At 43.6% G+C, this 17353-nt stretch overlaps 1 protein-coding gene across 2 annotated transcripts in view; it reads right to left on the bottom strand.

Moving 5' to 3' along the window:
* Positions 1–17353, bottom strand: part of mgat3b (beta-1,4-mannosyl-glycoprotein 4-beta-N-acetylglucosaminyltransferase b) — a 38422-nt gene that overhangs the window by 8275 nt on the left and 12794 nt on the right. For both annotated transcript variants that reach the window (XM_086033702.1, XM_086033701.1), the window contains one exon: positions 199–658. In XM_086033702.1, coding sequence (XP_085889828.1) covers positions 199–657 — 459 coding nt within the window. In that variant the 5' untranslated portion in view covers position 658. The remainder of the gene's footprint in view (positions 1–198; positions 659–17353) is intronic.

Genomic DNA, 17353 nt, shown 5'->3' with positions numbered 1-17353 from the left:
GTAAGAATGAATATGAATAACCCACAAATCCATTTTTGGGTCATTTACTGGGTTATTCGCTTAACCCAAGAAGTTGGGTCAGTCCCTTTTCGACCCTTTCGGGTTATTTCTTTACCCAACTGTTTTCAATATCGTTGATACGCGAGTATTTTTTCATGCAACCTTGTTGCTGTTCTCCTGTATTTTGTTTCATCGTACCGGACTTGGAAGGTCCCCCCTCAGGTTCTCGTCGGGTTTCTCCCAAGGGTGAGGAGGCGCCGGCACCTCCCTGAACTTCATCTCCAGTCCTGCACTGCCCACCACGCCGGTCCCTTCCAAGTCAGCCGCCCCCAGCCCGTCCCCCTGCGCCGCCGCCGCCGCCGCCGCCGCCGCCGCCCCCAACGACGCGCCCCCTCTGGCTTTGGTGCCCGACAGGAGGAGGACCGGCAGCGGGGGCGCCTCCTCGGGGGCAGCGGGGCTGAGCGGCGTGCCGGTTCCGGCTCCCTTCTCCTGCCAGAAGAATCCGCTGACCATGATGAAGGACTTGATGTTGGGGTAGGGCGCGGAGAGCTCACGCAGTAGGGACACATAGTGGAGGGCCTTGTAGTAGTGCAGGAAGGAGATGACGCACAGGCCCACCGTGCACAGCAAGAACACCCTGTGCCGCCGCATTTTCATCCTGTAAAAAAAAAACAACAAAAAACGACAACACTCTTAAAACCGCTTGTTACTTTGTACGAGTAACAGAAATTGGAAAAAAAAACAAAATAGCTAGCCAAAAGGGACGGAGACAATCTTGGGTTATTTACATCCAGCGTATTGCCTTACAAATGGTCGAGAATTTGATGATGATGATTTTGGTCCAACAAGGTGTAATGAAAAACAAAAAAACAAGGTCATATATAAAGCACAAAGATAAAAACCATACTGATGAGGAAAATCTACCATCAAATGAGTTAGCAGGTTAGCCCAGGGGTCGGCGACCCGCGGCTCTTTCATCCTCATGTTGCGGCTCTTTCCCTGGTTTGGGAAAGTAAATAAGAAGTGTCCGATTTAAGCGCATGTTATTTGTCTCAAAAACGTTTTCGACCACGATCAAATGTGGTCCTAGATTGGATACCTATGGGATTTTTATTTTATGTATTATTTTTGCAATGCGACCGACCGCAGTCTGAACCGCCAGGTGGCATCCGACATTGACGTCTTCTTCAGCCCGAAATGCGCCCCGAGCGGGCGGAGGTAAAGATCTGGGGGGGGGGGGGGGGGGGCGGGCGTGGGGGTTGAAATCTGCAAAGTTGCTTTGAGTAACAGAGTAACTGCTGTTTTTTGTTACCTCTGAAAGGAAAGTAATTAGAATATATCTTATTTCATTTGCTAGAATATTGTTTCCTTCGGAACTTTTCTTTTGAACGGTATACTTCGGGGTTGGTCTGCTCTTACGTTGTTTGGACTGCTCATTCAGAAGTTAGCGTATCACCTTGCACATAATATGATGCTCATATTTTGTCAACTACCTGCTGTAAAACAAGAAGAAATTCAAGCAAAGACAATAAAGCAGCACTGGGCAAGAATTCGACCTTGAGACCTTTTTTTCGCGACTCTTTTGATGAAACATTGACTTACAAGTAGTTGATTGGGACTTTTGTCATGCCCTGCGGGGGGGGGGTTCTGTATCGTTTTGACTGGCACTAAGCAAACGTTGAGGAGGATGGGAGCAATCCTAGCACACCCCAAAAAATTTGTTTAAATACAAATGTCCTGAATTGCTTTGCGGCATACTCACTTCCTCCTATCGCATAAGGATGAAAGTCGATTCGAACGTCTAGGCGCTAAAGCCCCAAAACAAACAAAAAAAGAAAAGTATGGTTTAACCAAAACGAGATTCACGACCTCATCGCTATTCCTCTTTCACACAGCCACTGGAAATAGAAATGGAATTCAGTCCAACTTGACAGGCCAGCGAGAGCTCAGGATTTCCCCACGCTACGCGCTGGCCCGCCGCGCATGGGAAACGCGCTTGACTTTTGTCAAAACACGACCGCGTTGGTCCACACGGCGCCGCCATAATCAACAACAACCGACGACACGGCGTTGCTTCAACAACGGTCAGCGGAAGGCCGACCACAAGCTCCAGGGAGAAGACGGTTACATGTGTTTTCTGTAAGACATTCTTTACACAAATGCAGGACGTTCATGGGAAAGACAACAGCAGACAAGAATACGTTCAGTCGGAACGACTTTGATTCGGCTGTCTCAAATCTGCTCATCATTCCAGGAGCTGCAGGTGGAGAAGTGTTTGTGACACACGCCAAAGGAAACATCCGACCTGTCTACACGAGGTTAGGATGGACAAAAACCTCCGCCATCCAATGAAAATCCAACTCGAGAAAAGGAAAGCACAGGCGGAAACAACCACAAGTGCTACTTCAACAAATACTTATCGTCAGCGATGTTATTTGATTATATTTGTACTATTTTGTACCAAAGTACCGAGTTTTGACATCGACACAGTAATAGGTCTCAAAATGATGTTTTATTTGATTCAGCTTTGCAAAGGGACGTTTTTGTTAGAGCAGCATTTTCACATGAAAGTGCAACTTTTGAATGAAAAGAAGCTGAGAAGAATATGAGACTTTCTGACCCTTTTTAACAGGAACTGTTTACCTCTTCACATTTAAATAACCCAATCAGAAATATTCCCATTATGATTTTTGCACTTTTACACTCCATTATTCAAGTTAGTTATAGTTTTTAATGCATTTGATGGTATGATGTCATCATATTTCTATCATATTTGTATGTTGTAATTGCATTGAAGCTTCATTTGAAGAATCCAAATCGCAATATCGAACAAAAAGTTGGGTGAAATAAATAATCCACAAAAGATTTTTTATTTTTAATGAATTGACTTTTTTTTTCTTTTTTTTTTTTTTTTTCCCTGGTAACATCATTTTGGGGACGGGACGGCCCAAAACGACAGAATAATCGATTCGTAAAATAACCGTTAGGTGCAGCCCTAAACACAACATAGAACTTCTACTACGTTACAATGCACACTTTTTAAGATATATACTGTATGAAACGATTTCAGTTTGTAATGCAACACAGATGTGAAGCACTTGCCAGAAACAGTGCTTGCACAAATATACAGGTATATTAAAACACACACACTCACACACACACGCACACACTTAAGCGAGCCATGTCAGCAGAATTGTGCAGGTGCGCTGACGAATGATGCAGTGCTTCTCCAGCCTGACAACTCAATAAAGTTGGAATCAGTGTGTGTGTGTGTGTCCCATCCAAATCCCCCTTCTTCCTGTCCAGCACAAAGAAAAGCTTATAAAAACCACGGCAAGACTACAAAGCATCTGAGGGACTATGCACAACCTCTGTCGGAGTCCGAGCGAGTTCACTGACCTCACCTAACGAGCACCCGCGGGGGTGGGGGAGGGAATTGCATGGGCGGGGGCGGGATGGGGGGTTGGGGGGCGTTGCAGATAAGGGTGGGGTGCAAGCAATGAAACAAAACAAAAGCTGACCGAGCATTGTTCACTTGATACCGAGCTTCTAATGCAACACAGATGTAAAGCAGCTGTCAGAAACAGCGGTTATGCCTTTAGATATCATCTGAGTGCGGGGCTGAAACGATTAATCGACTAATTTGAATAAACAAAATACAAAAAAGAAAAGTCAAAAGGAGTGGGTTTGTAAAAGTTTGGGACACGTTCACACTTAGAAGAGAAGCAGAACGACAACGCCGCGCCACAGCAGCCCACCTCTGATCACCAACACGATTGTATCGACGTGAGTCACGTGACTTTTTCATTTCCGGTCCGCAAATGCAGTTCAAGTTAAGAGCCGTCGCTGATTTTGTTTGTTAGCCGCCACCTGTGCACTTCCAATCGCTTTATTGAGCCATTGGCAACAAACATGGAATGAGCGAATTCAGATTGGCTAACGGTTAGCACGGCAAGCCGCTAAATGCAGCTCACAACGGCCCACTCGCAGCTCTCATTCGCCGACTCCCACGGCACTCACCGGGCCAGGCCCTAGCTTTTAAAGCCACGCGCATTCAAAGTCGCAGATATTCATTGTTGCACTTATTTGTATTTGCTTTTATTTTGCTTTCTTTTACTCTGCTGATCAATTGATGGACTAATCGGTAAAGTCATCGATTCTAAAAAATATATTCAATAGCTGTAGCCCGAATGATTAACAAGTACATGAAGTCATATAAGTCGACCCATTCTATAGCACGGTTCAGTTTTTGCGGTCCTGCTGCATATCACAGAGTACTTTTCCGGAGTGTTATTACAGTGTTCATTCGATTCTTTTTTTTTTACAATCTTGCTGTAAATGTTTTTGTAATGCAACACAGATGAGACGCTTCACATCTGTGTTGCATGCTTCCAAATTCAAATCTTACCATTCAGCGGCATCTGGCGCCATGTCACTCTTTTGTCCATCAACTGACCGTCCCCCGTGCAGGTGCGTCCTCCATTTGCAAACACCGGAGATATTTTGAACTGGGAACTTCCTCAGTCTCTCTTCCTCTTTTTTTTTTTTTTTTTTTTCCTCAGCAGAGATTGCACAAGACAAAATGAATCATGCCACAATTCCAGGCCATGAAAAGAGTTTGTAAAACGCTGTTTTTTTTTGTTTTTTGTTTTTTTTTAAACAACTTTGATGTTACACATCAATCTCCAGGGTGGCTTTTGTGGCGCATTTTTGTGCAGACATTCGTCTCCTCTTCGGCCGGCCAATCAAAATGCAGTATTTCAATTTCAAGGCCTGGATTAACCATAGTGAGACATCATCCCATCATGTCAGAGCACATCCATTTTTCATTGCTTTTATTTAGCTTTCCCTCTTTTTTGCTTCTTCCACTGGCGAGCTTACGGGTCAGCGGCGGGCTGAGGCAAACGTGTCGAGAAAGCCTGCGTGCTAAGTGACTCTTAAATAATGCACACGCGTTGAGTGTGTGAGCGGAAGCGAGAGTACAAGCCACAACATTTGGGTTACACTGGCCCAAACTCGGGAGGCAAAGCTCACTTTTAATTGAGTCGTGCTCTTATGAGGAGAAATTTGTCAAATGAATAAAAACGCCCTTTATTGATTGTAAAATGTTGACAAAAAATGCAATCTTACAAGATGAATATTGTATTTTTTTTTCATGAAAAACTAAGGCATTTTTTGCTGAATAAAATTGTCTTATAAGAAAAAAAACCTTTTTTTTTTTTTTTTGCAGAGGTCAATCGATGAATTGGATTAAAAAAAAAAAATCTTTTTTTTTAAATGACCCTTTGACAGTGCAGAAAATGCACAAACATAACTTGATTACAACGGCTAACATTTTTTTTTGTGTGCCAAAGATGCTTTCTGGGTAATTATGGGCTACTGAGTCTGTTTCTTTGAATCGGCTCTAATTTTTGACGTACTGGTATTTTTAACCAATAATTGATTGCTAATCAATGTGGCTTGACCGTTCACAAAATGTACTTTGATTGTTACTAAAAGTAGAGATTGTGCTTTAACGTCACTTGTTTTTGCTTTTGTTTACTACTAATATTGCCTAATTTTCTGAATTTGTTGTTGTTAGTTGTAATCGATTAGTTGTTGATTAATTGATTACCTGTTGCGCCTCTACTTTTTCTGTGCTAAAGTGGAAAAAAAAAGCTTTGCCGGTGAGCCAAGTGAGGACATCTTACACTTTTGTTTACTACTAATATTGGCCAATTTTCTGAATTTGTTGTTGTTGTCATAATCGATTAGTTGTCGATGAATTGATTACCTGTTGCGCCTCTACTTTTAATGTGCAGAAGGAAAAAAAAAGCTTTGCGAGTGATCCAAGTGAGGACAGCTTACACTTTTGTTTACTACTAATACCGTCTAATTTTCTGAATTTGTTGTTGTTGTTGTTGTAATCGATTAGTTGTCGATTCATCGATTACCTGTTGCGCCTCTACTTTTAATGTGCATAAGGAAAAAAAAAGCTTTGCGGGTGAGGACAACACAATCAGATGCAACTGCAATCCCGTGTGCAGAAAACAAAAAGGAAAGCTGGAAGAAGCCGTCAGGAGCATTTTCCAGTAATGCATTAGTGTTTGGACCAGCCGGGAACAGCTGAGTGAGCACAAAAGTGGCTTGATGGGCTCGGTAACGGCGCCCCTGTGAACGACGCAGAGCACAACAGGATGTGAAACGCTGTCTTATAAGGAGAATCTGAAGCGAAACATCTGAACTCATTCATCTGCCATTCTCCACTGAGACTCATTTGCATAGTTAGCGATATTTGTGTCAGCCATGAAGACGAGGAAACGTTGAAATGTCAAAGCGGTGCAATGGTCACCGCTGTGGACAACAACAGAGCAAAACAAGCCTATTTTTTGGTACAAACCACCCCACAAATTGGGTTGTTTGATACAAAACCCAAAGTTGGGTCAAATTGACTCAAGTGGTGGCTCGGTCTATTTTTGGACCAACATTGTTTGGTTTTATTTAACCCAGCAGTTTTAAAGGGTGTATATCAGAAAACATATTTTGAAAAGTCATCCGCTGTGTGACTGATGCAGAGACCCATGTACATACATTTTTTTTTTTTTTTTTTTAAATGAGAAACTATAGTTACTGATGCCCAACATTGACATCACAGATTTGGAGAAGATTTCTACTATGCCGGACTGATATGGATTTTTTTTTTTTAGTCCGATAACCGATTCATCGAGTAATTAAAAAATCTCGACTAAAACATGGGCCTGTTCTGTACTGTGCTACAGTAGCGCGCGCACAGACGCTGTGTGAACGTGGTCCTTTGGCGCTTACAAAGATATGAGTTACACGCACAACATTTGACAGTTTTACATCCAGTCCTTCAGTATGGGTTTAACTCTACAACAGGGAAAAATCGGCAAAAATCGGACAATTTTTTAACGATTTTTTGGTTTGCTTGAATGTCATCATCGTTGTCTTATGTTGTAATGTGTTTGTCAATATGGGGGGGAAAAAACACATTTTGCTGATTTAAGAATAGCTATCATTAGCCGATTAAATCAGCCAGCCCTAATCTCTACTCTTGCGGCTGATGCACAACTCAAGACTCTCTCTCTCGCTCTCTCCCTCACCGCACACACACACACACACACACACACACACCAGAACCTGTTATCTCTGGCTGGTCTCCTGCCTGACTGACAGATTGATGCGCATTTGTTTCCCAACAAGTTTGGACACTTTGCCGCACACTTTGGTCACGGGTTCGATGCCAAGCGCCATCATGAGGTGCCGCCCACCCCGGCCCACTCTGCCAAGGCGCCGTGTTAGCGCAGCAAAAACAACCCGACCGCTAGCAGCTCCAACAGAATTCCACCGGTGAGTGACGTGAGTGGCGATCGGCTTGTGTTGCATTTGGTTGCGTGGGGGCGCACCCCCGAGCTGGGCGCCTTCATGGAACGTCCCAGAAAAAGCTTCTGGCGCATTTCAGGATTCACGCCGACCGCGCCAACTATTTGAGAGCCACCACTTAATGTGTGTGTGCGTGTGTCATTTAAATAGAGGCTGGGGGAGCGTGGGAAACAGCGGCGTCACATGACCTATTTTAGGACACTACTGTCCCTTTAATGGAAACAACAATTAACTTGCTGATTATTCATTTATGCACGAAAGTAGTAAAGATGAGAATGGGCACAATAGTTTTGTCAGTCACTACAGTGGACAGCTTTTCAAAAGTTTCATATCGGCATGACTCCTTGAGGCCAGTTGCACATCAGTCACTTTGACATCTTTGAATGGCTGCCCACTGTAGTGACTGACGCGCGGCTTTAAAAGACTCACGCGTATGCAGAAAAAAAAGAAATCGCCGTGGTCACAGAAATAACTCGCCTTTATCTTTCACGTGTTTGTGGATTATTTTCTTTCTAATCACCTACAAATCTCTCATTCACTTCCTCTAGTCGATGTTTAGCGCGGTATACACCATGGCATCCAACATCACAGTGACGACTTGGCACCCTTTGAGCAGGCTGAATGATCAGTTACAAGTTTGCAGACGCCTGTGATGCTAGTTCGAGGAAACACCATGGTTGAACATGGTCAAATTATTTTCAAACTTTTCTGTTATTGGCTAGGACATCACAAGGGGGGAGGGGGGTTCCGCTGCATTTTATGGCCAATTCCGATCCGTGCCGGTTCCAATAAAGTGACCCAGATGACTAGATGATGCATTTAACTGTATTGCCAAATCGATCAAGAAGCTAGCTTGCCAGCTAGCTAGCTTGCTTCGCAGCAGCAGCAACGAGCTGCAGGGTGAGGATCCTCTCTGTAGTGACGAATAAATTACCCTCAAACAGGCCTTGTGTATTGAGGAACTGAGCTGGGGAAAACGGAGTATTTCATATAAATAAGACAATCTAGATTCCAGATTATGATGACGAGGCATTTTCACCCACTGCGAACATGACTAGCATATTAGAGTGCTAATGCAAAAATCAGTACAAGATAACCTGATGTTACATCAGATGGACGTCAAGACAGCATACATTGCTACTAGCCTCATTTTAGCTAGCGCTAGGATAGTTTGCCTCTCAGGTTCCAGCGTCCGAGTTTGCAAACTCCTTTTCATTTCTTGCTGGGACGGTGTTGGCCGGCCACATATTTCCGTAACTACTTCTGGGCATCTGCTCGAACAAATCGGCGCTTTCACGTACGTGCGCTCCTCACGTAGATAAAATACGTCACACATACTGAGACATAAGCGCCATCCGAACGCGCCGTCCTCTCTGACAACAACATGCTAGGACGCGTTCTGACTCGAATAGGAATATTCTGATTCGCTGTTTTTCAACGGCCAATTCGTTACTTCATTTAAATCACCACCCATTCGTGCACGGACTTCCTTTAGTCAGATTGAAGTTATTTCTGACGGGCGCCAACAGTTTTTTTCCACGCATGTCGAGGAAAACAACTTTTGAATGGCTGGCCGCTGTCGTGACCGTTGCCCAATTTTAACATCAAGACTCTTGTAAACGCACAAAAAACACGATTCCCTGTGTGCGACGGCAAAGTATCTTTCGACACAAAATCATCAAGGCGCGAGACTTTCCCAAAAACAAAAAAAATCTCTCAGCTGAACTTGTAATTTCCTGCGCTTAACATTTCTTTGTTTTTTTGTGTGTTTTGGCAGAATCCGCCTCATTTCCTGGCCAATCGTGAGAACAGACAAAGCCAGAAGACGACTCCATCTTGTCTGTTGCTTGTTACGCATTCTACCATCATCTCCTTGTGCATTGTGCTACTATGAAAATTTGCATTAGGCAACTAATACCTGAGTCGAATTCTACAGAGCGTCACCCTCTCCCCCTTCTTTATAAAATGCTGCATTATGTGGCGGGAACAGAGAAGCCCGCAGAGAGCGTCTCTGGACAAAAGTGCTCTTCTTCTTCTTCTTCAACTCATGAACAAGCCTCCCTAATATGTCTGCCAATAGTGAGCCTTCAGTTATTCAACTGCAGGAGGGGACGACTGGTCCTGGACATCCTGGCATCGCCTCAACCGTCCAATCAGATTTCTCTGACGTCACACAGTCACAGACTGTCACAGACTCGCCTTAAAGGGGGAAGTCAACCCAAACTTTTTAAGAATATGTTCTATGCAAGCCTACTAGTGGAAACAAGGCGTTATGATTCAAATGAAATATGAGTTGGGCAGCAAAATCCACCCGTTTTTATCCATCTCAGGGGGCGGCCATTTTGTCACTTCTGTCGACCGAAAATGACAACAACTGCTCAGGGCTCAGGGAACGACAAATCACGGCTCAGCTTCAGGAGACAGGTCAGCCGTGTTTGGTTGTTACCTGGGCCATGAGCAACTGTGATGTCATTTTCAGTCGACAGAAGTGACAAAATGGCTAAAAACGAGTGGAGTAACTCTTATTCCACAAACGCAATATTTATCAGAATGCCTTGTTTCAACTAGCGGGCTTGCATAGAACATATTCTTGAAAAAAAAAAACATGTTTGGGTTGCCGTCCTCTTTAACTGTTTGATCGGACTGCTGTAATGTATTAGCTGCTTTGTGGCGGTTTCGTCAGTGAATAAAAGACTCCCACCCCCCTCGAAATACCAGATTTCTCACCAGAAAGATCAGAGGCAAGAAGAGACATAATAGGGTTGATGTCTTGGTATCGCCGTAGACGTCAAACCAGTTTGCGCTGATGTCGACGCCATGCTGCCCACAGCCACCAGGGGGAAAACGTGTAGATTTTGCATGCGCATTTAGATTAAGGTATAGATACAACTTTTACCGAAATATCAAATAGGTGATGACCACGAGTGCCCGATCGGATTACTTCGGCATCACCCATGTGCTGCTCGCAGCCACTAGGGGGCATATTTTCACATGAGGGCTATGATGTGGTTAAAAACAACGACGACGCCTTACATCCTGGGGCTTCATTTGTATTCACACAGCATTTCGCTGCACATTCACACAGTGTGTGCGTGTGTGTGTGCACGCGCTACTGTAGCACAGTACATAACAGGCCCAGTGTTTGTGCGACACAAGCACACGCACGTACGAACACGCACACACACACACACGATTGTCTATTATGAGTGTGTTTAAATGACTTTACCATGCAGACTTCTACTTTTGCCAACAATAAGACAGATTCTTTTTCAACATGGAGGATTAGCCGCACTGGTGGATATACTGTAATGTCTGTTTCCTGTGTTGACATGTTTGGAGGGCTGTGTGTGTGTGTGTGTGTGTGTGTGTGTGTGTGTGTGTGTGATGGAGGAACAAGACTGCTGTTGATTCCGGTACAGTGGCCCTCATTGTTATGTGTGTTTAAGTGTCTGAGGTCAAACCTCGGCCTCGTCACTCAACACTGTAAATGCATGTGTGGCTGAAAAAAAAAAGAAAAAAAAACCTTTCACAACAACAGTGCTCTCCACCAAACCCTATCTATCTATCTATCTATCTATCTATCTATCTATCTATCTATCTAGCTAGCTAGCTAGCTGGATAGCTAAATAGCTAGCTAGCTATCTGCTACCTTCAGCACTGTCCCAATCAAAGATCTGTGTGTTCAATTGTGTTCCAAATGTCCTCAAATGAAGAAGGTAAATACACTACAACATTTTTGGCTGTCTGTATGGGCCAGTTATGGAAGCCCATTCCTGCCAGTAAAAAAAAAACAAAACTTTTTTTTTTTTTTTAATTGCAGAAGCCCTGTTTCCGCCAATGGATTTTTTTTTTTGCAGAAGCCTAATTCCACCAGTGGAGAAAAAAAGTAATGGTCTATATCGCATAAAGGCCTACAAAACCACAACTCACACCATTTTAACACACGTTGTCAAATACGAGTATACAATAATGCCTTCATAAAGTCAACTTTCGCATGCCCTTTGAGTGCGACACTCTGTCGCTCAAACGGAGATTGCCTGTGGATGGGGCTTGCACGTGAACGATTTTTATTCTATTTTTTTTTTACTTAAAAGAAAAATTTACTGGCGGAAATGGGCTTCTTCCAAAGTAACAAAAACATTTATTTTATTTATTTATTTATTTTTTTACTGGCGGATTTTTTTTTTTTTTTTTTTTACTGGTGGCAATGGGCTCCCATAGGCCAGTGGTACAATGGGTCCACATGATATACAATAAACAATAAATGACCACCCCCCAAAAAAAACCTGAAAGATTGAGTGAAAAATACGCAGTGCTCTTGTAGCAGGCCGCCAACTTGAAGAGTAAAACAACCGAGTGATACTTCCAAAAAGTCCGTGAATGCCATCGCATCAATCAGTCGATTGATCCATTCATCCCTTCAATTAAGTCAGACGTTGTCTTGAGGGACACTTTACTATTCCCCTCACAACAGTGATTTTCCCAATCATCCTTCCATCCGCACTTCCATTTAAGCCATGGGCTGCCTTCAGGGAAAGACGCAAAAAGCAGTTTTGCTTCACAAATGCCGTTTCAAATGTCCTCAAATCTTTCAGCGTCCATCCATCCATCCATCCATCCATCCATCCAAGTCAGGTGTTGCCAGTCTGAAATCGCCTTATCCCCTCTCAAATGTGTTCCTGCTCCAAATGTGCTTAAAGCGGAAGTCAACCCAAACATATTTCTTTCAAGAATACGTTCCCAGCAGGCCCACTAGGCCTTCTGGTTAATATTGCATTTGTGGAATATGAGTTAAGCAGCAAAATCCACCCGTTTTTAGCCATCTCCGGGGCGGCCATTTTGTCATATCTGTCAACCGAAAATGACATCACAACTGCTCAGGGCTCAGGTAACGACCAATCACGGCTCAGCTTCAGAAAACAGGTCAGGCATGATTGGTCGTTACCTGAGCCCTGAGTAGTTAGGATGTCATTTTCGGTGGACAGAAGTGACAAAATGGCCACCCCCAGAGATGGCTAAAAACAGGTGGATTAACTCTTATTCCACAAACGCAATATTTATCAGAATGCCTTGTTCCAACTAGTGGGACAGCATAGAACATATTCTTGATAAAAATATGTTTGGGTTGATTTTAAATGTTAAACGATCCATTCAACCGTGTACAATAGAAATAATATGCAACTGTTTTTTTCCCCCCTTCTTTTTTTTTACGGCGCAATCCCCCAAATACATGACCCTTAAATGTTAGCATTTCTGCAAAAATTCAAAAGGATCGCTACGCTAAGTGATGCAACTCATTTGCAACGACACAAAATCAAGATTCCTGTTATAAGCAATTGTATTTGCTAACTTCTGGCAATAAATGAACTAAACATGCTATGATTGAGATGTCTGACATCTTCCCATTTCTGTTAGTGTTCTTCCGTGTACATTTTTTTTACAAAGTGAAAATTGACAGTGAGTCAGAAGCACACTTTCAGCGTGTGTGTGTGTGTGTGTGTGTGTGTGAGTGTGGGTGTGTGTGCGTGGTCGCGAAGGCCAGCCAAGAAGTCTCCAAGATAGCGCAGTTGGAAACACAATGGCGCCCATTCAGTTGACATTCTGGCGAATAGTGCTGAATCATTTCTGCCTCCTTGTGTGTGTGTTGTGCGTGTGGCACGCGCGCACGCACACGCACCCCCACACACACATATTCCTTGACAAAGCCATTTTGGAGGCACCGTGATGTTGAAGCGCGGCCATGCCGAAGCGTCGCCTCGCCGCTCTTTTCCAATCTTCCACTACCCGTCGCATCAGACCGATGAATACCGACAGACGAAATCAAAAAATCGTTGAGTTTCCATACAGGACACACTGGCAGAAGACGCCCGCTAGCGTTAGCAGTCATTCACGCTGAAAACGTGGTCGCACTTTTGGACAAAATCTCAAGGGCGAGATGGTTAGAAATGGCCAAGTTGAATATGGTCACTCACAACCACAATGGCCAACTTTCTGTCTGTTGCTGTATGACTTTTTTTTTTTTTTTTTGGTTATGTCAACTAAATTTCATGTCGCCATGTTAAAGTCACTTTGTGGGCACAATGGGAAAAAAACAAACAAACTCCACACTATATCAAATCAAACATGGCCAAATGACTCAAAAATGTCCGCTTCAAGTGAAAATGACAGACTTCCTGCGTCTTGTTGAGAGTTGATTGATTGAAATGTTTATTGGCAACAAAACATGTCTAAAATATACATCGGCACACCTGCCGCCAAAGGGATAAAAACGCAGAAAAGCCGTCGGCTTATTTCCATTGCGGTCCCTGTAAGTGTGCATGACCATAGTCCTGCGTGTCCGTGTATGCGTGCGAATGATGACTATGGAGGGAATGTGTGGGTATGCCCCCACACGGAAAGGACTTCTTGAGACTTTTTTTTTCCCTACTCATGATACAAATGATTACCAAATTTCAGGTTCTTGAATGAAACTGGCCTCTGTGGCTGAATTTACCAAAAATTACGAGACCATTTGGGAAGTCGCAAATCCTCCTGTGAAAAACACTTATCTCCAATTTTGGAAACTTTTTTACGTGATTCGTGTAAAAATAAGAAAATGAAAAAAAAACGGAGATAAGTGTTTTTCACATGACAGCGACGAAATGCTACTGCAAATTCAGTTAAAAATGGCTGCGTCAAACCAAAATGGCAGACTTGCTTTGTCTTTTTGGGCACGGCTTCTATGACACTTTTTTGGGCGGGACGATCGACTCATGATAGACATGACTACCAAATTTCAGGTGGCTAAGGGAAGATAGCTTTGGGCTAGAATTTTCAACAACATTGCTTGGGCGCTACCAAGTCCATTTTCAGAGGTGACAACCGTAACAGGGATGAACATTGATTAGGTGCGTTTCTGAATATTCAGGTGATGGCGATTTATATGGCTTGAAAATCAAAACCCAAAACAAACGGCAATTTGGCAAAAACTGACCCTAGCACACCAAAGAAAATGGCCGACTTTGTCTATATTTTCAGGCATGACAGAGATCGCTCACAATAGACATGCCAAATAAATTTCACATTGCTCAGCGAAACTGGCCTCAGTGCCTGAATTTTCCCCCAAAAATTCCAAGTGGCTCTATGGAGACAATTTTGCAAAATGAGTTAAAAATGGCTGCATCAAATCCAAAATGGCTGCCTTCCTGTGTCTTTTCAGGCATGGCTCCTTGATACATTTTACGGGTCGATCCAGGATAAACAAGTCTACCAATGTCCATTTTCCTAAGTTTCGGGGGCTGAATTTCCCCCCCTGCAAAAATTAAAAATGTACGGATCAACCCCGAGCTCACTTCTGACCTCTCAACGTGGCCGCGCCGAGCAGCTGCTAAATCAAACGCCGGCGGACGAAAAAGTGTCCAGGTGTCCCCTTACAGCACAACACCGAAGAACCGGTGACCGTGACGGGAAGGACACGCGAGGCCTTCACATGCCCCGGCGACTGAGGCGAGGTATTTATTGATAGTAATCTCCAAGAAGCATCACGCCCCAAAAGGGTTCGAATTCCTGGAATGTTTGCGATGTAACAGAACCAGACGTGCGGGCCTTGCCATATGTTCCTGCATAATTGAGAAACGTCCAGCACATGCTTCTAATTCAAGAAGAATCTCACTTTTCGTCAATGCTTTTCCGTGCCAAAGATCATAAGCGGCGGTCTGCATATTTGGCTTACACCGGACGTCCCCTTACACTATTGCTTTGATAGCGTTTAGTAGGACGAGAAGAAACACTCATGTTGGACCCGAGTGGCGAGAATGACATGTTTGGACAAATGAATTTTAGCGGGCCCTTTTTTTGGGGGTGGCAAAAAGATCAATGACGGAGGAGTTGTTCAAAGAAGCACTAAAACCATCATGAGAAGGTCCGTTTGAATCAAGGCAGCGAACCATTCGAACCTCTGCCAAGGCCAAACAATCCTCCGTCCAGGACACATACAGACTTGGCAACCATTCATACTCACGTTCCCACTGACGGAGGATTCAGTCACAAATGAAGTTACCATAAATTTCTTGGAACGTGGAAAGAAGCCAGAGTACCTGGACGCAACTCGCACCCGAGTCCAGATTTGAACTCCGGTGTTCAGAACTGTTAAGTGCTACCGTGCTGCCCGCCAAACAATCAATGGCAGCAAATTGTAAACGTTCACAGACTGTAGGGGTCACCATCGATCAATAAACAATTACAACAATGAGCACAATCAAAAGGCGCATTAGTATCAGTACTGTTAACTCTTATTGATTAGCTTAGCACGGCTGGAGGCAAGTGGACCAATTGACCCTAAAATGGCCGCCGCCACAACCACAACCGGGGGTTATCTTGTGATTTTTTTTTTTTTGGGGGGCGGGGGGTCCATTCTGAAGAGATGTCTTACAAATTTCATGTAGTTTAGTGAAACTCTCTTAAAGCGGTAGTCAACCCAAACATATTTTTTTCAAGAATATGTTCGATGCAAGCCCACTAGTTGAAACAAGGCATTCTGATAAATATTGCGTTTGTGGAATAAGAGTTAATCCACTCGTTTTTAGCCATCTCCGGGGGCAGCCATTTTGTCATTTCTGTCGACCGAAAATGACATCACAACTGCTCAGGGCTCAGGCGAAGACCAATCACGGCGGACCTGTTTTCTGAAGCTGAGTCGTGATGTCATTTTCAGTCGACAGATGTGACAAAATGGCCGCCGCCCGAGATAGCTAAAAAGGTGTAGATTTTGCCGCTTAACTCACATTCCACAAACGCAATATTAATCAGAATGCCGTGTTTCACCTAGTGGGCCCTGTTGGGAACATATTCTTGAAAAAAATGTGTTGATTTTCCCCTTTAAGGGCTGAATTTTAGAAAAAAAAACTGTGGGATGCTTAACCAAACACAATGGCATTTTTTTTATGTTGACAATCTGTCAAATAGTTGGTCACATTTGTTTGCAATCTGACACAATCTCTAGGACAGTTTCGACAGCAAATCCAGGAAATGGCTGCTTCAAACCCAAATAGCAGACTTCCACTGTCTTTTCCGACAAGCTTGTCAGATTATTTTTGTGGTCATGACAGACTTGTCTACTAAATTTTATGTTGCTGAGTGAAATTGGCTTCGGGGGCTGACTTACAGAAATTTGGTTGGATATTTGAGTTCTGTCATTTGTGGCGAGTCATCAATCTTCGCTGCCATGCTGCGCCTACACACAATCAGTTCAACTGAAATATTTCGCAATTTAGCCACACCCATCCGTCGAGTACAGGGGTCGGCAAACTTTAACAAGCTAAGGGCCATTTCGACCCGGTTTCCACGGAAAAGAAAACACTGGGAGCCGCAAAAACCTTTTGACATTAACCTCCCAAAAAAACTTTTTTTGTGGGTCTACTCACGTTAGACATGTTTACCAAATTTCCTGTTGCTAAGGAAAACGGGTTTTGTGGGCTGTAGTTTTAATTGAAGGCCCCGGAAATGACCCAAATGACCCTAAAATAGCTGTTTTGAGCAAAAACGGCAGACTTCCTGTGTCTTTTCGTGCATAGCTTCTTGAGACTTTTTTGTGGACTACTCACCATAGACAGGCCTACCAAATCTAATTTGGCTAATAGAAACCTGTTTTGTAGGCTGAATTTTCAAGTCAAGGACCCCTGGAGATGGCCAAAATTAACCCCAAAAGACTTCCTGTGTCTTCTCGAGCATGACTTCATGAGACTTTTTTTGCGGGTCTACTCATGATAGACATTGACCAAATCTTAAATTGCCAAGGGAAACAGTTTTTGTGGACAGAATTTTAACTGAAAGTCCCCTGAAAATGGCCCAAATGACCTTTCAATAGCTCTTTCAAACCAAAATGGCAGCCTTCCTGTGTCCCTTCAGGCATGGCTTCTTGAGACTCTTTTGTGGGTCTACTCATGAAAGACACGCCAGCCAAATTTCTCACAGCTAAGGGAAACCACCTTCG

The sequence above is a fragment of the Filicampus tigris genome, chromosome 6 (genome assembly GCF_054856515.1).
Source record: "Filicampus tigris isolate MCC_2025a chromosome 6, RoL_Ftig_1.0, whole genome shotgun sequence".
NCBI classification, from domain to species: Eukaryota; Metazoa; Chordata; class Actinopteri; order Syngnathiformes; family Syngnathidae; genus Filicampus; species Filicampus tigris.
This window is presented reverse-complemented; position numbering and strand designations above follow the sequence as displayed.